The 22,940-nt window shown below is 37.9% G+C and overlaps 1 protein-coding gene across 1 annotated transcript in view; it reads left to right on the top strand.

Annotated features, from left to right (window-relative positions):
* The window catches only part of AK5 (adenylate kinase 5), a 254,653-nt gene that overhangs the window by 7,759 nt on the left and 223,954 nt on the right, over positions 1-22,940 (top strand). Inside the window, exons 3-5 of the mRNA XM_057715801.1 lie at positions 3,657-3,824; positions 7,729-7,898; positions 8,001-8,114. Coding sequence (XP_057571784.1) covers positions 3,657-3,824; positions 7,729-7,898; positions 8,001-8,114 — 452 coding nt within the window. The remainder of the gene's footprint in view (positions 1-3,656; positions 3,825-7,728; positions 7,899-8,000; positions 8,115-22,940) is intronic.

The following is a 22,940-nucleotide window of genomic DNA, read 5'->3' as shown; positions in this document are numbered from 1 at the left end:
GCTTATTAAAATAAACAAAATTGCTAACTTCCCTGTAACTTAAAGCATGATTAATATTTCTAGAAATAAAATGTGATTCATGCATTTTTTGCTGAAATATTGACATAACTATGCTAATATATAATTATCATGAAAAATTATTCTAAGTGAAATATTTTAATAATTTTTAAGCAAATTACTTTCCCAAGTAAAAGTATGATAAAAGCAAGGCTAAATGATTAGCTGACAGTTCTTTAAAGCATTGTACTGCAAATGTGAGATGAGCACCCATCTTTTTCTGCCGTGTGTATACAATTGAATAAATAATTACTCATAAATGAGTTTTAGTCCCATAGTCCCATATTCCATAGAGCTTTCCTTCTGCAATATCTCATTGTCATCTTTCAGCAATGTGTCCAAAACAAAATATACCATATTTGCTTCAAAACCAGCCCTCCTTTTCTTATTTACATGAAGTCAATCAGTGAGTCAGTTGAGCAGTAAAATAACCATTTACTGAGTACTGCTGTGTGTCAGACACTCCTGTAAGACTGAGGATGTAGCCACCAAGAAAGAACAAATGTGGCACCTACCCTCATGGAACTTACAGTCTAGTGATGAAGTCAGGCATTAAAAATATAATTAGAAGGGAGGGTGGGAGGGAGTCGCGGGAGGGAGGGGATGTGGGGATATATGTATAAATACAGCTGATTCGCTTTGGTGTACCTCAAAAGCTGGTACAAAAGTGTAAAGCAATTATATTCCAATAAAGAGCTTTAAAAAAAAAAAAAGCACAACGGATGCTATAGGAAAAGTTCAATATGCCATGGAACTAACCATATTAACAGGCAGATGAATCCAACCTAGGCTAGTGTTCAGAGTAGGCTTCCTGGAAGAAGTGATATGCTAATACTAAGAGATGGAAAGCTGCATAGTTGCCAGCTGGAGAAGGAGGAAGGAGATTGAGGGTATACTAAGGAACAGAGAACAGAGATTCCTGACATAGAGGAAGAAGCCAGGATAAAGACAGGAAGGAGAGAAGCCCAGTATTTGTGGAGCATAAAAGAGAGGGCTGAAAGTTGCTGTTGAAATGCAATGTGTTCCTTATTCTTTTACACTTGACATCTGGCAATTGTTGTTGAACTGTCACCTTCTTTTATCTCTCATATCCGAATCTGAATCATGTTCTTTGTATCCAGCCACTCATTTCCATTTCCCCTATTTTCCCTCTAGGCTAAGCCCTCCCTTCTCACCTGTGAATTAGTTTAACAGCCTCCGAGCTGCTACTCTTTCTGCTCCTAGTTTCTCCCTACTCAAATCCATTCTAGCCACCACCAGATTAATTTTCCTAAAAAACATATTTCATATTTCATCATGTCATTTTTCTATCCCCCAGAAACCTCCACTAGCTTTCTACCAGATTAGAGCTAAACCCTTTACCCTGGTTATTGAGGCCTTCCACATTGTGGCCACACTCTACCCACTCATATTCTGGCTTTTCTCCATGGGTGCCGTCTATTTCAGCAAGGCTATTCTTTCTGTTATTAGTTCAACAAATATTTATCAGACACTAATTTTGTGCCAAGCACAGTTCTAACTCCCAAGGATACAGAGTTCCAGATAGGTAAGGCCCCTGCTGTCATGGAACTTATTCTAATGGGAGAAGACAAACAATGAATGAATTACACACCTCTCAGATGGTGAAGCGGTAAATGCTGTGCAGAGCGTTATTAGAGGGAATTTCCTTGAAATTAATTTGGTGGCTACTCTAGACTAAAAGGTCAGTAATGTCCTCTTATAGGAGGTGATATTTAAGCTGAGGTATGAATGACAAGAAGCAGTCAGCCATGGGATCAACAAGGAAAGAGCATTTCAAGCGATGGACTGTGGGGCCAGGTATAGAAGCAAGCAACCGGTAGAGTCTATTACAGTAGTCTGGGTAAATGATGGTGGCTTGGGGAAGAGCTGTGGGAGTGGAGATGGAGGAAAGTGTGTGCATTTGAGATATGTTTTTGGAAGAAGTCTTTGGGAATAGATGTGAAGAGTGAGGGAAGAAAATAATCAAGGATAATGTTAGAGTTTTGCCCTGTGTTGGGTGAAGCAATTCAATTTCAAGGCAGAACTAGATAATGTTGTAAGTGCCTTTCCTGATATAGCCCTTCCCAGAATTTTCTAAAGAATATCCACTGTCATCTGTAGACTACTTCACTCTTTTTGTGGAATTAAAGTGAGTTCCATGAGTCAGTAGTCAATGACCTCATTTATTGTATCAACAGAGAATGGCAGGTTCTACCTGATCATCACCCCCAGAGGAGAGGTGAGTATTATGCCATGCTAAAATCCAGTAATCCCCTTAGCTGGGTTTCTCATGGAAAGCCGGGTGACCTCCCATCTCCTTTGTGTGGGTGCCTTTCTGGTAGTTAGGGCTTCTCTTTGCCTCCTTGAATACCAACACAAGGGTGAGGAAGGAAGTCTCCATGAATCAAATAGCAACACCTGGTTGAGACCATCTGCCTCACTTGGGCTTGCCAGTTCTGTCCTCTAGTCTATTTGAATGTGTCATTTGGATTTTCGACCCTGAGTGCTTGTGTTTTGTGTCTAACAACTGATAAATACTTTCCACATTTCATCACCTGTTGTAATCTTCTGATGTTCAAGTCCTGCCTCTTTTGCAAGTCCTTTTCTACCACTCCAGCCCAAAGGAATCTACCCATTCATTGAACTCCTGTGGTGTTTATCATAAGAGATATGCATTTTAGCGCTTATCCCACCTGGTGTGCATATCGCTGTCAGATATAAGCATGTAAGCTCTAGTTTGTAAGCTTTGTGGGGACAGGACTACATCTTATTTTATTCTTCTACTGAAACATCCTCAACACACTAACATGTCTGACAATAAATAGCAAATATTTATTGCTGTTATAGATGTAAACTTAAATCTTCATAGTTACATTTTTAAATCAAGGAGATAAAAGATAACAAATATTGAGAACGTAAAGTTAAATGATGTTGAAACACCATTTAACTTTACTACTGTTTGCTACTCTTTACCTGTCTTGTAACAATATCTTAAGTTTTTGTGCATTATGCCACCAAGCAATTCCACTGGACTACACTAGAGTACCTGGATCGTAGTGACTGCGTATCTATATTTATGGATAAATGAAACATCTTATGTGTAAGCGTTGCCTCCATGGACAGCTGCATATGGTTGTGAAAGTTGTGAAGGTGTGCACTACACAGCTGTAGGGAGCATCATTTTCTGAGACCAGGATGTATACCAACTACCAAGCAAAACTAGGCAGTTCCTAAGAAGGTTCCTCTAGGGCAGAAGTTGGCAACCTATAACCCAATGGGCCAAGTCTGGTTCACTGCCTGTTTTTATAAACAAAGTTTTATTGTAACACAAGCACATCCATTTGTTTGTTGATTGTCTAGGACTGTTTTCCTGCTATCGTGGCTAAGTTTAGTATGAGACTCTATGTCCCTCAAAGCCCAAAATATTGACTATCTGCCCTTTAAGAAAAAGTGTGCTGACTACTTAAGGGGACGGGAGTCTTCTTCCAGTTGAAAAAAATCAAACTCATTTAATTTTTAAATTTCTTTAATTGGTTAAGTGCAAAAAATGTTTTATTGTGCTTTTTTTTCCGTTTCAAAGTTATCTTACTCTTTTGCAGTAATGCCTGAAAATTCAAACTTTCCTTATCGGCGGTATGACCGGCTCCCTCCAATCCATCAATTCTCCATAGAAAGTGACACGGACCTCTCTGAGACTGCAGAGTTAATTGAGGAGTACGAGGTCTTTGATCCTACTAGAGTTCGACCCAAAATCATTCTTGTCATAGGTACGAGGACAGAAAGCAAAATTCTCATACTGCTACTCACTTTGTTTCTGTTTACATTTCAAAAATTATGTCAACTCTACATCATATTTGCAAATATTTAGTTGGATAATGGTAAACAATAGAAGCAAAAGCTTGAGAGACAGTAGATGGAAATATTTCAGCAGAATTTTCAATAAAATATATTGTTATAATTATATAATCTAATGCTTATTGCACTTGTAAAGAATCTCATTACAATGTCATAGAAAGTCTCTGTAATGAATCAAGGTTTACCGTTTGCTGAATTTTATTTGCTTAATTTTTAACATGGACCATTAGAAGTTTTCTAAACATGGTGTGTGTTTTTTTCTCTTTAACTCAACAAATTGAATTTTTATTCGCTATTAACTTTAGAGCAAATAATAATAATAATAATAATGTGTTAATAAAGATTCATGTAAATGAATCTTCCTTATGACAGGCTGGCACCTACAATAAAATCTAAGTTTGATGTTATTAGACAAGCAAATCTAATAGAATAGTGTTTTACAGCATGTAACATCTGAGTATTAATGAAAATAAGGATAATAGTTAATTTTTAAATTGCCACTATGAATCTTACATTGAATATGAAAATATCAGTCTGATGCCATTTCACAAGGATTCAATATTGAAAATGTGTTGAGTAATTTTGCAAAATGCATATTTGACCACACTTGCAAATTCAAACTTCCTCAAAAGCTGTAAAATTATGAAGAGACCTGTGAACGTGAAACATCTGTAGTCATTGTCTCACTTTCCACCGTAACTTAGCCTTCACAAAGATGACCAAAAGCAAAAATCTGCTGTGAGATATTCAAAGCTATTCTAGCCAGTAACTTTTATCCGAGGGCCAGATGTATACAGCCCCAAGCAAAGAAGTCCTGCTCCTAGAAGATGTAACCATGCTGGCAGCTGGGAAAAAAACATGCAGACAAACATACCAAACTAGAACAAGAATTTAAGTTCACCAAACTAGAAGGAGGGGTATTTGTACATCTATAAGTGTAATGAAAATGAAATTGCAAATCTGTTTAGCCCTGAATTGTTATACTATAAAATGATAATTATAGGACAAGAGTACAGAAATCAGCTTTCTAAAACTCAAAATATTCTCATGGTTTATGGCAGCCACTATTCTGCCATAAATCTCGATCTATTCTTGAAGATGGAATTTGTGTGTGTGTGCTTAAAAATTGGGGGTCCTTACCTAGAAGACAAAGAAAATGCTTTATTAAAAAGAGAGCTACAGGTGAAGAATAATTGGAAGTTATTCCACCATTTTATAATGAGATATTCTTTCAATGTTGTTTTTCTTGTTGTTAGTACAATGTTGGTTATTATTATCAGGATAAACAAAGGAAGGCTTGACTGTCCATGAAAAAGGTGTAACACAAGTTACTCTTATGTAAAACAGCACATATATGTAAATTTTTGTGCATTGTGAATTTTATATGAAAATGATTAAAATATTTCAGTAAACTAAGATCTGTGGAGAAGATATACATGCTCAAATCTCCTCCACTTCACGGTTCTTTTTTACTTAGTGAAATCAACTTGCTTCCCAAGGATGTGATTTTGGGTTTAGACTTACATGGTGTGTTGTAACATTTTACGTATTACAAGAATGATACAGAACCAATGAGTGTAAATAACTTTTAGAAGATTGAGATGAGAAGAAAGGAAAAATTGAACCTTAGTTATCTGCGAAAATTGGGATGATTTTATGACTTTTGAGAAATTATAAAATAATTGTACCTGAACCTTACAAATTTTTATTAGTTTCAACCTGAAAAAGAGTGGAGGAGGTATTCACATCCAAATAAGCAAAATTTCCCTTCTGGCAATACAATTATTTTTTTAAAGCTAACCTTCTTGGCACAGAGATATTAATAAATCTCTCTTATGTTAGCATAATCATAAAATCTAAGAGTTAGATGGATCCTAATATTTATAAGTAGTAGAATTAAATAAATGTAGAAAAATTAAACTTAACTCTGGTTTCAGGGATAAGAAAGTCAGGTTAATTTGTTAGGAAGCTTCGGTAATCAAGCTCATCTAACAAGTTAATGCTCTTCTCTGTCAGTTGTGCTAATCATACTTTTTTGTGGTCTGCTAATGCCTCCACTAATTGACAAAGAATTTTTTGCCCCTGAAGATGCCATAGTTTTCTTGGCGTGTTTGAATTGTTTTTAATTCAACAGCATTTATGATTCTTATTTTGATGATTTGTGAGATCAGATGTGAAAATATAGTTTATGAAAGATAACTGTCATTCTTCAGAGATCAGATTAGTTTAAATTTGTTGACGGTGTTGGTCATGTAATTATTTTTCTTCAAGCCAGTCCATAGTTTGCCCATGGCTTAATAGGCCAAGATTAGCTATTTGGAACCAAAACTTATCATTTGCGAATAATGAACTTAATATAGTAGTAGTTTATAATGGTAAGTCTAATAGGATTAGATTTAGAGTTCCTTGGAAGGAGAATGTCAAATCTAGACAAATTTCTATCATAAGTTTAATAAAGCAATGAAAAGGCAAAAACCAGTTTTATTAGGAGCATTGTTTGGGATCGAGGTTAAGAAAAGATCTCAGGATACCAGTTGATCTTTGAATTCTGCACATTAAAATTTTTAAACAGGAAATAAGCCCTAGCCAGCCAAGTTCACTCACTCAGAACTCTTCTTACAAAACCAAAAACAAAGGGAAACAAACACCTTCCTATTTTGCTTATGTTATTTGCAACAAGAATTTTTAAAAATGTACTAAATAATGGTATGTAAAATGATTTCTACCCCCAAAAAAACTTGATAAATTGAATGAGTAGAGAGAACATCAGCTTACTTTTCTATTGAATTTTTATTTTCAATATTGCTTACACAATTATAATTGTATTTCAGTGAATATTACTAAAAACAGTCCATTACTGATTATCATCGACTTTTTAAAATATTTTGTCTGCAGTCAATAATTTATGATTAAGTATTTGAAAATATTTTATTTTTATACTTGCCAACAAAAAACAAATCAGACTGAAATGATTGTTATGTGCTTTATTTTGAAATTTGCTCAGACTTTAGCTTCCAATTAGTCTAGGTTATCTAGAACTATAAATTAACTGAACTAATGCAATATGATTTGGAAATAAAATCTGAGGCATATATTTTGTAATTATTTTACTGCTTATGCTTTTAAAAAATAAATGGCCATTACCAATTATTAGTATTGATCTATGTTGCAAAATATTGATTATTTCATGCTAATGTATCACAAAATCAAAACTACCATGAGTTCTATGAAATTGTTCTGCCTTAAAGATTCACTCTGCATATTTATTGCATAAAACTACTTTTGAATTTAAAGGATATAAGGAAAGGCAATGCATGAACAGATAGTTCAAAGAAAGATTTAAATAAGCCATGTCAATATTGGTGTGCCTTTGGTTAAAACTAATTTTTACGTTTCACAAAGCTGCACATTAACTCTTTGTTGGCATGTAACATTTCTGCCATCACAATCATTGTCTTTTGTATCTCAGATTTTTCTCTGATTACAGAAGATAAAAGTATTAGAGTTTACACAGAAAAGTGGAAGTGCTTTCTTTCAACTGCATTATTCAATTTTTAAAATTAGTTGTTTACTAAAATCAGTAAAGGAAAAAATGTCTCTTTCATCTAATATAGTTGATCACAACAAGTCTACCCTTTCCTTGGCTAAATCTGCACCTTCTCTGCATTCAGAGGTAGCGCTGAGAATGCCACAGGTAGAATGGTTTCCACCTGGTACTGGTCTGGACTCTGCATCTCAAGATGAAGATAATAGTTGTATAAATGGGTGTTTGTTATTGTATCAGAAGGTCACAGTTTTGCCTGTTTTAAATGATAGGTGGTCCAGGAAGTGGAAAGGGTACTCAGAGTTTGAAAATCGCAGAACGTTATGGATTTCAGTACATTTCAGTGGGAGAATTATTAAGGAAGAAGATCCACAGTACCAGCAGCAATAGGAAATGGAGTCTTATTGCCAAAATAATTACAACTGGAGAATTGGCCCCACAGGTACTGTTGTATAAATTTGATTCTATTCTGCAAAGATTTTTATACCAGTTGTGAGTGTAAGTTTAACTGTGGTTTTTCATCTTTTTTCTTAAAAAAAAAAAGGAAACAACGATTACAGAGATAAAACAAAAATTGATGCAAATGCCTGATGAAGTGGGCATTGTTATTGACGGATTTCCAAGAGATGTTGCCCAGGCTCTATCTTTTGAGGACCAAGTAAGAATGTCTCCTTATGTTTTAAATGACCAATTTTTTATTTGCTTAAATCTTTTATATTAAAAATATATATGTTTCTTGGAAGACTTGCTGCTATTTGGAATGAATTTGGTCTGAAAATGAACAAGTACATTAGTTTGGGTTGGCAGAAGGTCATTTCCTTGGCACACATGCTTAAAAATTGAAGACAGTCTCTGCCAAAAAGAAAAGATAAAAACTAATAATAGAACTCATTATTTTTTATTAAAAAATGCAAATCTCTCTAATCTTTATTTCAAAATACTTTCCCTCAGATTGGGTTTTTAATCTTTAATTACTTAAAACAAGCATTATTCAGTACTGCCCAGGGATGTAAAATATCACCCTACACTAATAGTGTTACCAGTTAAGGAAGCCCTCTTCTCTGGGGAATGAAATACTAAACAACCTACCTAATACACGGTAGGGTTCATCTTGCCAAAATTTACTCAAATTTGAGTAGACTATGCCTGCTTAATACCCAACAACCTATTTTAAAGGCAGATAAATCGATTAAAATATTTCGTGTATCTATTTAATCTTTGAAAAGCTAGTGTGACTAATTTTTCATTGAAAAATGTTAATTACAAAATTACCAAACTTTAAGTCCTGGTGTAAAAAGTGAATGTTCATTAATATCCTTCTTCTATTCTACTGCCCATCCTCTCCTGAGAAATAGAAATAGAGTTAAGCTTATTATACTGATATATCATTCCAGGTCTTTTTTCTATACTATACTTTTACACACCCAGGCATGGACATGTATGCATGCTCATATACAAATTCAGTTTTAATTTTCATAGCTATTCCCAAATTGTCCTCCAAAAACTTTTAAAATTTTAGTCCCATCGATGTTGAAAAACAGTATATTTCTCTAGACCCTTTCCAACCAGATATAATTCATATTTAAAATTTTTGCCAACCTGATACGTAAGAAACAGTATTTCAATTTTTATATTTATATTTCTTGAGTTGTTACTGAGGTTAAGTATGTTTTCAGATACTTATTGACCATTTGTATTTCTTCCTTGTGTGAATGCCTGCTTTCCTTTGCCCATTTTTCTACAAACTTGTTCATCTTTTTCTTATTTAGAGGAGCTTTTAACATATGACAGATATTATATCAAGGAGGACTAAGTCAAATAAGTTGTCAGTTTATGTCTCATATAAAGAAGTCTGGAGTTAGGCAGTTCAAAGCCAGAAGATAGCGTCATGAAATCTGTCTTTGAATATTTACATTGACTGTTTTGGGGATGCTTATTGCGCTGGAATAGCTTGCTCCCCACCTCAGATCTCTCCCTCCCACAGCAAGTCCGGGACCTCTGGTGCTTACTCAGCTTAAGGGCTTGGTTCTAATTGCTCTGGCCTTGAAGAGAGAAAAACTAGAAAAATCAATTTTTGGTTTTAGCTATTGCTGCCAAATGATATTGCTGTTGAAAATGGGTACTATGTCAGCTGCTCCATGTGATTTGTGGCTCTGGTGGAAGCATGATAGCCAAGCAGGCAGGAATTCACACCCAAACCTGGTCCACACTTTATATTGAATGAAATGCACTTGGCGAGTACAAGCAGAAAAGCTACGTGATTCTTTCTGTCTGCTGTCTTTCAAACGTGCCATGAGCCTCTCGCTTCTCCCCTGGATAATAACTCAGGCAGATCCTATAGTTTTCCTGGTCACTCTAAAGTATTAACAGATAGTTTCATTTTTGGGTATTAAAAAGCCCAGTCCACAATTATACCTCTATAGAGCCAGGGAAAAAATTAATTTCTTAAAAAAGCCCGGTCCAATATAAATCAAAACTTCGGTTTCTCATTCAGTTTAACATATGTCTGCTATTCTCAGCTTGGGCCTGGCTCAGGCTTAGAAACCCAAAGTGATGTCTCAGAATCCTAAAATGCTTCCTCATGCTGCTTGCAGAGGGGCAGGTAGTGAGGAAGGGGCAGAAAATGCATGACTCTCCAGCAGCTCTCTCTGGATACCTGATCAATCTCCACCTTCTCTTCTATAGCCTGGGCATGAGTAATGGGCCTTCACCACAATGGGTGAAGAGTCACAGGATCCGTTTGGGGACCCTTGTTAGCAAGTTCCATAAGGTGGTCTGGCATCTCTCTCTCTGCAGAATCTACAGTCACTTGCACTTACTGTTCTCAGCTACACTTCTGAGGCTAGAAAAGTCCAATGTAATATTTTCTTAGGTTGGCACTGTAGCAGCCTGGAGATTCTTGCCCCCTGCAGGCAGTCCAGTGGTACCTGAGGTTGGTACCGCACTGCTGAGCTGCAGGAGTTCAGAGAGTGCGGAGGCAAAGCTGGACTGTTTATGCAAAGCAAAGTGTTAGGGTCAGCCCCGATTACTCCACCCCCTATGTAGGCTTAAGGTCCTGCTGTGTCTTTTTTTTTTTTGGTACCATTTCTGACACCAAATGTCTGGGGAGTTTCTACACCAATTCTCCAGTCCTCTGACACCAACTAGATATCAGGAATTGAATTCAACTCTGACACTAAATATCTGGAGTTAGCACAGGCCCTGCAGGTTAAGGCTCAGTCCCACATGACTGCCCCCGCCCCCACTTCAGACATCATTCAAAAGTCCTAGGGGCACCTGCCTTCTGTCTAACCAGCTATAAATTTGGAGATTCCCACAACATCCTTCTCAGATTTGATAATTCACTAGACCGACTCACAGAAACCAGGAAAGTGCTTTACTTACCGATTTATTATAAAGAATACAACTCAGGAACAGCCAAACAAAAGAGATGCGTAAGGCAAGGTATGGGGTTGGTGATGGGGACCTTGCATGCCCTCTGGGATGCACCTCCCCCCAGCACGTCAGTGTGCTCACAGACACAAAAGCTCCACAAACTTCATTGCTGAAGAAGTTTTTATAACTCAGTCTCCAAATCCCCTTCCCCTCCCTGGAGGCTGGGGAGCGGCCAAAAGTTCCCACCTTCCAGTCTCATGCTTGGTCTTTCCAGCAACCAGCCCCATCCTCAGGCTACCCGGGGGCCCTGCCCTGAGTCACCTCATTAGCTGAGACTCAGGTATAGTCAGAAGGTGCTAATTGTGAACAGCAAAAGACACTCCTATCACTCAGGAAATTCCAGGTGTTCTAGAAGCTCTGTGCCAGGAATCGGAGACAAACACTAAATATATATTTTTATTATACCACACTCCTCAAAGTTTATCTTTAACCAGCTTTTTTTTATTATTATTACTGCACATGTGGCCATGTATAAACACACATGTAGAAAGTTTCCTCTAAGACTTCCTCACAGATCTAGAGCATAAGAAGAGATGGATTTTCTGACATCAGCCATATATACTAGTGATGGTAAGACCGTTGTAACAAAAAGACCTAACACTTAAGTGGACAAAGAAGTGTATCCTTTTTCTCATAGGGAATAATGTCAATGTGAACAGTCCAGATTGACTGGGCAGCTTTTCTCCTTGAGATCATTTAGGTTTCTTCCAAGTTGTTGTTCTGCCACTTCCTAGGACATGTCATCATCTGTGTGGTCGAAGCAGGGTTGCCATCCCATATGGGTTCCAGCTGGCACGAAAGGGGAAGAGAACAGGAAGGTCTGAAGTCCCAGATCTGGAAGTGGCATCCATCACTTCTGCTCACATTGGCATTGTTGAGAATTTAAGTGTAATTATGGAGCAGGCTGAGAAATTTAGTCCAGTTCTATTACTGTGGAAGGATGGGAGAACTGACTAGCAGCTTCTACCCAAGTTTACCCCTCCGACCATCCAAATGTCTCCATGCTACCTTCTTCCCACACAGAATGCACTCACGCTCACTCCCCAAAGAACCCATCATCTGGTTCAAAAGTCGAGAATCTCTGCTTGATGTTCAGTTCTCTCCATCTGGTCCAGATTTGACCCCTCATCACAGACACCTATAAACATCAAGTTATCTAACCTCCCTGCCAACTATAAATAATGGAGGAGAAAGACCAGAAGAAGTAAAATAAAGGATCCTAGTCAGAAAAGGGAATTTGGGCCATATAAATGGTAGTCCCTGAACAGCAGCAAATAAATCCTGTGAGGCAGGGACTGCCAAGGGTCTTTGCCCTGAAACTGGAGTGATTTCCTAGGTGAGCCCATCAGGAACTCTGTGTTCTCTCTCAGGGAGTAACTCTTTGCCTGTTCTCTTCTGAGGCCCCTGGCCCTCTGAGACGTTCTCTTTGTTTTCTATTATTCTGGATGGTCACATCAAAGTGATGTGTTGGAAACTATGCCCTCCTTGGGAGCTATTTTAAGCGTGAAAAATACACAAGCTTTTTCTGGCTAGTTGCTTTGGTAAAACCATTGTCTCAAAAATTTGGTAGGCTGCTGCTGTTTTTGCTTCCAGGTAGTTCCATGTACCTGTAACAACATTCACATTTCTTATATGGGTATTAAGCTTCTTTGTTTTCTCATTTTAATGGCAGTTACTTTGAGTAACTTGTGTGAAACAACAGGCTTGGGTAGGAAGGCACCATCCTTCGTCTGGGTTTTGCCTCAGGGCTGGGTCCCTATTTTTGGAAGGAGGTAGGTAGTTATTGCCAGTCCTTTAAGCAACAATAGTCATATCTCCTGCTGTCTAGAGGTATAGAAGCAGTTGGCTTTTTCAAACCTGTGAGGTCATAAATTACCAGATACTTTCTTTTCTCTTTATCTGCTTGCAAATTGGTCAGTTCTTTCTTGGGCTTGTCTATTTCTTGTTATATGTTGCCAAGCACAACAGAGAATAGTCAACACATAGTAACATTCGAGCTCTTTCTAGCTATTTCTTCTCTAGCTATGAGCTCCATGGGAACGTGGTCTGCCTTCCAAGTTATCACAATAGTTATACCAATTATTTTGCAATGGTATAATAAGGGTCATCAACTTCCAGTCTAAAGTATCTGTGCCCTTACTGCCCAAGAAATACCATATATTTTCGTTTTTGGTGTAATAATGTCCCACTCATATGACTAGTGTCTTTTTATTTAGAGTAAATCCAAGATGCTATAATAAAAAGACACAATGCTACAGTGGCGTAACACAGAAACTTATTTCTCTTGCACGTGACAGCCTCTCCATGAATGAGGGTCCTCATTCATTCACAGCTTCAGTCCTCACATATATTCACAAATGAAGGTTCTTTCCAGGTTATTGTTCTTCCAACTCCTAGGACAATGGTTCTCAGTGTTTTTGGTCATGAGACGCTTTAACACTTTTTAAGATTATTAAAGAATTCAAAAGCTTTCATTTACAGGGACTATATCTATTGATATTTAGGATATGAAAAATTAAAAATGAAATCTTTAAATATTAAATCATTTAAAAATAATAATAAATCCATACAGGTTAACAAAGATAACGCATTTTTATGAAAAGCAACCATATTTTCCAAAACTAAAAAAATAATCATCATCATCATATGAGAAGCTTTAGATTTTTGCAAATCTCTTTGAGTTCTAGCTTAATAAAAGAGAGCTGGATTCTTATGTCTGCTTTTGCAGTCCAGCTGCTGTGATATCACACTTCGTGTAGCCACTGGAAAACTCCTGTACATTTGTGGGAGAATGAGAGTGAAAAAGGCACACAGTTACCCAGTGTTAGTATGAAAATAGTTTTGATCTGTGTCCTCCCTGAAAGGGTCTCAGCAATCCCCAGGGGTCTCAAGAGCACACTTTGGTAACCACTGCCCTGGGACATGGTTGACATCTGTGTGATAAAAGCTAGGTCGCTGCCATGGTTACTTCCAGGTAGTTGGAAAGGGAGACGTGTAGAGAAGCTGTGTGCTCAACGGCTTAAGTCCCAGACCCCAAGGCAGCACACATCACTTCTCATGGTCCATTGATGAGAACTTAAGTCACATGGCTACATCCTAGCTATTAGGAACTTTGGGACACCGAGTCATGTGGTCAGGCATGGGCCTGGCTAAAGAGTTGTTATTATGGAAGAAGGGGAGACAGATTTTGAGAGACAACCAGCACTTCGTGCCACAAGTGACATCTGCACCCCACCTTTCCTTCCTGTCCTAACTTCTCAACCCCAAGCGGAGCTCTCCCAGCTCCCAGGCCTGCCACTTGAGGGGGGAGATGGTGACTCTCCTTGTCGCCGTAGTATAGCCCAGGTTTTCCTCCTTGCGTTTATAAAAGTAGTTCCTTCCTGTCTGAAACATTTCTTCTCACCTTTGGCCTGATTGTTGGAAAGAGATAACAGATTATGGAGGGGAAGGGAATCCAGATAGGCAGATCTCTTCACCACCAAGAAACACACTGCACAGCCAAGATTTCAGTAGACAGATGAGAGTCCACAGTCAGAACCTCAGCAAGGCGGTTTTTTAAGGTTGTGGAAATTCATATTCCACGAGCTAGGAGTGGGGAGAAAAGCTTGGTTTCTGTACTGAGGATTTTTGCAATAAAGCTGAAACCAGGAACTCTGTGGTGTTATTTTTGAAAATGAAGGTGGAAAGCTTACACTAAATCTATTTTTTTTTAAACTGACAGTGATCAACAATGTATTGGACTATCTGGCCCCAGCAAATTCTCCAATTTTATGTATCTACATACGCATTCCACTCCATGCTGGACTAGTTCCTATTTCTTGCCATGACCTGTTCCTGCTATTTCCTCAGTGCTCTTTATATCATCCCATAACTTGCTTTTTCCCCCTGTGCATTCTGTTTTTGAGCTCTGTCTGTTTTGATGCATATAGACCAAGCTCATTCTTATAGCTGCTTCATAATATTGCATTCCCCAAATGTATCCCGTTTTGTTAGTGGAATTTCAGGCTGCTTTAAAATGACTGCTGTTACCAACGGCTCTGTGATCCACATCCTCGCACGCATCTCCCTGTGCCTATCTCAAAAAGATCTCTCAGGAATATTTCTAGAAATGGGTTTTCTGTGGTAGCGGGAAGTTCTCTGTGTGTGTGTGTGTTTTATTTTTTTAACTAATTAATTAATTGGCTCTGTTGGGTCCTCTGCTGCGCACAGGCTTTCTCTAGTTGTGGCGAGCGGGGACTTCTCTTATTGCAGAGCACGGGCTCTAGGTGCGTGGGCTTCAGTAGTTGCAGCATGCGGGCTCAATAGTTGTGGTTCGCGGGCTCTAGAGCACAGGCTCAGTAGTTGTGGCGCATGGGCTTAGTTGCTCCATGGCATGTGGGGATCTTCCCAGCCCAGGGATGGAACCCATGTCCCCTGCATTGGCAGGCAGATTCTTAACCACTGGGCCACCACAGAAGTCCCTATGTATTAGTTTTAAATCTGTATTTTTAAATTTTGTTAATATGTTATTAAAAAGTTTGATCTTATAAATTTATGATTACTTCTTTCCTAGTTCCCTGATCTCACCAACACTTGGTTTCAAATTTTATTTTAGGTTACCTGATAGATTAGAAATGTTTTTGTATTGCTATTTTAATTTGTATTCTCCTAATCACTAGTGAACTGAAATATTTCAAAAACTGTGTTTATTGGCCATTTGCATCTCTTTCTAGAATTTCCAAAACATAACCTTGGTCCCCTGGATTACTTGAGTTTTTATTAGTGATTTGCACATTCCTGATACTAATCATTTGTTATATATCTTGATTATATTTTCCTGCAATTCTATTTTTCTAAATCATGTTTGAAAAACGTACAGAATCATGTCCTATCTTTTGTCCTACAGAAGTTTTAAATTTTAATATAGTTAATTTATTAGTATTTTCCTTTTGCCTTTTGCATTTAGATCTTAAGACAGTATCCCTTATGGTCTCAAAAATATTATATATTTTTCTAGCTATCTTCAGTTTTGTTTTGAAGGTTGAGGTATTTATTCTATCTACATTAATTGTTGTGTATAGTGTGAGGTAGAGATAGAATTTTATTGTATCTTTTAAATGGAAATGAAAAATGTATCCAATGGTCCAAAGATCATGTGTTGACTAGTACATCTTTTCCCACTGAAATGACTGCTTCTTGTATACACATGGGTCTGCTACATGGCTTCTCTCCTCACTTGTTTTGTCTGTTTATGTATTTCTGTATCAATATCATGATTTCTATCAAGGAACTCTAAATTATACCTTGATGCCTGAAGGACAGACCCCTCCCCTTCTTCTTTTCTAAATTGGCTACACCTATGCATTTGCTCTTCTTTATGGATTTTAGAATCAATTTGTCAGACTTGTTAAAAAGTGTAGAGATTTTTATTTGAATTTCAATATAGATTATATTATATAGAGATTAATTTTCAGAGAACTATTTTCCCATCTATGAACATTGCTGTATCACTCCACTCATTGTCTCGTTTTATGTCCTTCAGTACATAAAGTTTTATAGTTTTCCATAGAAAAGTCTTGTACATTTTTTTATTAGCTTTGTTCCTAATTTTGTTACTATTATGAATGAGCTACCTTTTTTCTAACCAATTCTTCTTAGTGCTCGATTAATCTTTGTGGAATTAGTGTTTGGGTTTGTGAGTGTATCTGTCTGTCTGTCTCTACCCTCAGACAGGATTCTGTTCTGTTCTCTGTCTCATTTATGCTGTAGACTTCCTTCCTTTCTTCTTCCTTTCTCACCATTATCACCCCCATGACCCCCACACCTGCCCTGCTAACTTAGCACATTCCTTTACTATATCGGGTCCCATTAAATGTTTGTTGGTTGGAAGTGGAAAATAAATTTTAGTGTCATGGAAGGTAAGGAAACTGAAGTTCAGACAAGTTAAGTAACTTGCCTAAAGCCACCAGCAGGTGAAGTCAGAGCTAGGATTCCAAGGAAGGGGATACAGGTATTCAAGACAAGTAGCTTTCAGTCAACTTGACATCACAAAATGGCAGCCCTCAGGCTGAATGTGGGCTTCAGACAATTTTTTTAAGTGTATCAAATTCTAAAATTGGAAGATTGCATATTAAAAATTAGGTTTCTGGTTTGTCTAGAGACTTTGAAGATTTGTAATTCCCAGTACACATTCCTATAGCTGAGCAGCGCTGTTGGCACTAGGCAGTGCAGGTGGTCTCCAGTTCATGGCAGTCCCCCACTCTCACCCCAACAGGTACCTCGCCTTTGCATCCCCAGCCTGACCCTCAGAAGGCACTGGAATCCATACCCCATGGTATCATGGTCCTCCCCTTGTCTCAGCTCTGGCTGATTTTAACTGTTGTTTTGTGAAAGAAAGAGAGAAAGAGAGGAAGGGAGGAAGGGAGGAAGGGAGGAAGGGCGGAAGGAAGGAAGGAAGGAAGGAAGGAAGGAAGGAAGGAAGGAAGGAAGGAAGGAAGGAGAAAGAAAGAAAAAACAAAAACAAAAAACCTCACAAAGATATGTAGACCTTCCATAGGTGACATATGGCTGTCTGACATAGTGGGGGCCACAGCTGTCAGCCTATATATTAAATATTTGTGAAGCTTAATTTCTCCCACTTGTCAAATTTTAAAAGTTGATTTAAACTGAAGATCTAATATTTCTTCCTGCTTGCAGTTCATCATCTCAAGCCATCTTCTGGGGTGCCTACATCCTGCTTGAGGAATCATAGACTAGGAGATTAAATATGTCTGATTCATCAGAGATCATTAGCAGAATAACAGAAGTAATGACTTCTTTAATGCAAATTCACACTCTTGTGTAAAGCAGCAGTTCACATGGTTTGGTTTCTGAGATGTGTTTTGAGGCGCGATGTTAAACTACTGATGCTTAGTAAAAGCAGGCACTAAGCATTTTCACTTGGGTTGTAGTGGAGTGAGTGGTCAGGTGAAGGAGGTAATGGAGAGGGGACTTTAAAGCCCCCTCAAGATACCCTAGCTTTTACCACTGCTTGGGAATATTTATTTTAAGTAAAGTAGCGACCTAAGATTATCCCTATAATAATGTCACTCTTACTCATTTTCAGTCCTTCAGGCTTCGTAAGAGAAAAGGGACTCCAGGAATGGTGCTTCCAAGGGTTGTGGCCTGGGAGTAGACACAGCTCTTGTGAGTTCCATTTATCTTGCATTGAGGGATAAAAGAGGGTGAGACCTGCTGGAGCAGGTGCATATGACAAATTAAAAATTCATTCTGTTTCTAGTTGTGATTTCCTCTAGGATCAGTAATTTAGCCTCACCTTTGCCATTTCAAAAGAGTCTAAAAATGGAGTTAAGTTCTGAGTTTGAGTGAATGAGATTGGATATATGAGAAATTCTCAACTAGATAAATATAGTTTTAAAGAATGCTTAGAGATGAAAGAAAATCAATCCTCAGAGGGCTGTCATCCTACTTGCGTAGTGAATTGATTTGACAGACTTATAATTTGATTTGCTGTTCCTAAGGGAGACAAACTTGATTTGCTTCTAAAGGAGAGTGATTTAATTTTAATTATACAAATTTTTTTTTCTAAGCATTAGCACTCTCATGCACGATATTAAAGAAAATGTGGATGTTTTCCCCCTGGAACTAACGACTTGAAGCTTGCTTATAATTATTTAATAATTAGGTTTTGAAATAGAGAATATATAACTCAATGATTATTCATTTATTTTTATTGCGATGTGCTGTGACTACAAAAGACCATTAAAGTTAAAAGGCTGGTGAGATTTTTATAATTGCCCTATATAAAGTGAAAAGACATTTTCCAAATTGCATACAGAGATAAAATCCAAATCATCGTTGATCTCTCCTTGTAAATTAGGTACTGTTCTGCATAACAAATCACCGGAAACTTAGTGGCTTAAACCAACAAGATTTATAATTTCACATGCTTTCTATGGATCGGGAAATATAGAACTGCGCAGCTGGTTGGTTTTGACTCGCGATCTCTCAGGACATTGCATTTAAATGGTGGTTGGAGTTAGGCTTCTTTACTAACGGGTCTGATGCTTGGTTTGGGAAGAAGACACTGGAACAGCCGGAGTTCCTCAAGCATCTTATCTTATCCCATCACATGGAGGTCTCAGGGTGACTGGACTGCACAGCAGCTCAGGGCTCCAAAGGCATGTCACCCAAGAGAGCCAGAGAAGTCCTATCACTTTTTCTAACCTAGCTTCAAAGGTCATGCATCACATCTGTCACTTTCTGTTTATTAGAAATGAGTCACTAAGTCTGGCCCATATTCAAGGAGCAGGGAATTAGAAGCCACTGTTTTTTTTTAATAGGAGAGTGTCAAAAAAAAACTTGTTGGCATGTTTTAAACCACCACAGCATGACACTCAGTAAATAAATACCTGCTTATTCTTCATTTTGCTCATATCTGTCCTTTCCCTTCATTTCCTTTCTTCCTAGACTTTTCATGCTACGTGCTCACGTCCACCTATTGTCTTCACTTTTCCGCCTTTCTTGTCCTTATTCTTACTACATCCAGTCTGTCTTGTGTCCTGTGATTAGATTAATCTTTCTAAAAGACCACTGCCATTAACTCATTCTTCTGGGTGAAAACCCTTAATGCCAGTTGTTATCCACAAACATGTTTCTCCCTGTACGGTTTGTATCAGAATTAGGTATGTGCCTTGTCAAAGAAATGTGCATTGTTCAAGTCCCTTCACAGAATTACTGAATTAGAATTTCTCGTGGGTGGAACCCAAAAATCTGCAAGTTAACAAGTTAAAAATCTTTAGCAAAGCTGATTCTTAAGCACACTAAAGTGCAAACTGATTTAGTGTTTAACAGCACACAGCAAAGGTTCTCAGCCATAGCATGTTGCCATAGTTATGGAGCAAGCCGGCTGTTGCTAATAATACTGAAGTTCTGAAATTAGAGCATGCCCACAGTTATCCCAATAATGCCATCTTCGCTAGTCTTCACACTTGCTTTCTTGAGTGGGAGAGAAATTCCTTAGAATGGGAGGAATTTCACATACGCTGTGTTCTCAGTATTAGTGTCATAGGGTTCTTGCGTCTCTGTGAAATCACTGCCCCATGCAGTCTGATCTGAGCCGGACTTGGCCTTTCTTTCCATCTCTTAAACACATTTTGCGCCCTTGTTATTTGTCTCTCCTTGATAGTCATTTTTTACTCTTTGTCAAGCCTCATCCTCCCCTGGACACCTTCCCTTAGGATCCCAAGTCTTGGAGATTTCTCTCTACTCTTAGCTTGTTGAGCAAAATATTTCACTGTCTGTAATATTTGTATAGCACTTATCATATAGTACCTTAAATTGATAACTCTTAGTTCATTAGATTTCTGTGTAAGTCAGGTTCCAGCAGGAAAGATATAGAACATGCAAACAGGTGAAAGAAAACTTTTTAATAAAGCAACTATTGAAAAGGTGTGCACAGGACACAAGAAAACTACAAAGGATAGTTCAGTATCACAAGGCTGGTAAACGTGGGATCAGTTAACACGCCAAGGCTTGCAGTACAATAAGGGGAAGAAGTTCCTTGAACCCAGAAAAAAAAGACAGATGTATGAAAATGGCTTCCATACCGAAGCCTTGACCTTCAGGAGAGAGATGGAGGCCAGCCAGCCTATGATGACCCCAGAGGATGAGAACCAAGGGAATAGGTATCCAGACCTTCCTCTCCTCCCTTCCCCTGATCTTCTCCTGTTGTTGACCAAAGCCCAAAACCAAATGGAAGCCACAGAACGACAGAACCCATTGATTCATTCCAGAAAGTCAACCAGCCAGGGCCCAGAGTTGGGAAGAGAACAGTAGAGGATGGAGCAAGGGAGGCAAAGGGAAAAGATACTGCACAATTACAAATTCATTCAGGCAGAGAGTCTTGCCTGTACTTTTTGTCATCCTCATAGCCCTGCAGTGAGCTACTGCAGTTAGTCATTGTTCTGTAACTATATCTTCGTTTTTTCTATGCTGGCACACATTGGTTTTATTTCCCCAGAATGCTTGATAAGGATGAGTGATAAAAGGCTTTTCCAATGTTAACATTTTGTATTTTTTGCACAGTGATTCATTCAAACATAAACTCCTGTATTTTCTTAATTTCCAGGCCCAATTCCCTTAATATCTTTAACAGAAAAGGCCAGTTCCTTGAGCAAATGCAGGTGCAGTTATAATTTGAGCCTCCTCAGTAATTACCAAAAATATAAATTCAAATTAAATGGGCTGTCATATATTTTGGAAGCCCATGTACTATTCTCAGATGCTACCAATTTAGCCTCACTGACTCCAAGCACGTTACATTCTGCGTAGAGTAAATATGTGCACAAGTGTGCCCCACGTTATGACAAAATGATGTCAGAGATGCTGAACTTCTATGATGAATAAACAGGCTTGTTTACACTGCAGAAGGACTCCTACCTTTATAGACAGATTCAGCTGGGATTTTCATTACTTGGGTAGAAACAAACATACTTTAGTTTTATACTATTTGCTTTTTAAAAAAAAGGCACAGGCAGGTTGAAAATAAAGGACAGAAAACGATATACCCTGCAAATACTAAATATAAGAAAGCTGAAATAACTTTATTGGTATTAGGTAAAGTAGTCTCTAAGATACAAACTATTACCAGAAATAAAGAGGAACATTTCAGAGTGATAGAAAGGTCAATTCATCAGAAAGACAGGAAAATTATAATGTGTATATACCTAATAAAAATGTTTCAAAATATGTGAATCAAACAATTAACAGAAATAAGGTGAGAAACAGACAATCCCACAGTCATAGTTGGTAATTTTAACAAACCTTTCTCCTTATTTTGCATAAAAATGAGCAAAACATCAGTAAAGAGCTGGAAGATATGAGGAACAGTGAACATAACTGGAACACAATATCCAACACCTGCACAGTAGACATTGTTTTCAAGTGCACAGGGGACCTTCATGAAGATAAACTGTATACTAGGCCATAACCCAAGCTTTAATAAATTTTAAAAGCTTGAAATCTTACAGAATATGTTCTTTGGCCACAATGGCAGAAAAAGCATTTGACAACATTCAGCGTTGGTTCATGGGAAAAACTCAGCAAATTGGGAAGAGAAGAGAGGAACTCTCTTAATCCGATAAGGGGCATCCATGAAAAAACCAGTAGCCAATATCATAGTAATGATGAAATATTGAATGCTTTCTCCCTAAGACTGGGAACTGCAGAGATGTCTACTCTTACCACTTCTATTAAACTTTGCACTGGAGGTTCTAATAATAACTAAGATAAGAAAAATAAGTTAAAGGCATAAATATAGGAAAGGGAGAAGTAAAACGGTCTCTACTTGTGTATGACATGATTGTTTACAAAGAAAATCCTAAGGAATCTACAAAATGACTACCAAAACTAATAAATTTAGCAAGGTCACAAAATACAAGGGCAATGTGCAAATCAGTTGTAGTTCTATATATTAGCAGCAAAATTTTATGTATTCAGGGTGAGCTACCTCTGGCTTATTGTTTAACTTTCCATGATGATTCCTTATTAAAATATTGACTTAGAAGGATATCTCTATTCAAATAGGTAGTCATTGGTACTAGTTTATAAATGGGATGGGGTAGAGGATAATATACTTATGTTAGTTTTGTTGACTTAAAAAAATATATATACACAACATGAGAGTTGCAAGTTAAGTTTTATTTGAGGCAAAATGAGGACTGCAGCCTGGGAGACAGCATTTCAGATAACTCTGAGAAACTGCTCCTAGGAGCCAAGGGGAGGAGCCAGGATATATAGGAGTTTTTCAACAAAGAGCAGGTAATTGGGAATGTCAAAAGATTATTGTTAAATAAGGAAAACCAGATATCTCAAGTTGAGGGATTTAGTGCTTTTCTATGTATGGGAAGATGCAAGAGTCTGGGCTCCCTGAAATCATTCCTTTGATATGCACCTTAGCTATCTGGGGCCAGTATCCTGTATTTTCACGTCCTGAGTTTCCTCAGGGCTCACCAGCTCACGTTGGTGGACTGCAATCATAGATGACTGTGACATCCTTTGTTTATTGATA

This window comes from Hippopotamus amphibius, chromosome 1, assembly GCF_030028045.1.
Source record: "Hippopotamus amphibius kiboko isolate mHipAmp2 chromosome 1, mHipAmp2.hap2, whole genome shotgun sequence".
NCBI lineage: Eukaryota > Metazoa > Chordata > Mammalia > Artiodactyla > Hippopotamidae > Hippopotamus > Hippopotamus amphibius.
The sequence above is the reverse complement of the archived record's forward strand: the minus strand, read 5'-3'. Positions and strand labels throughout refer to the sequence as shown.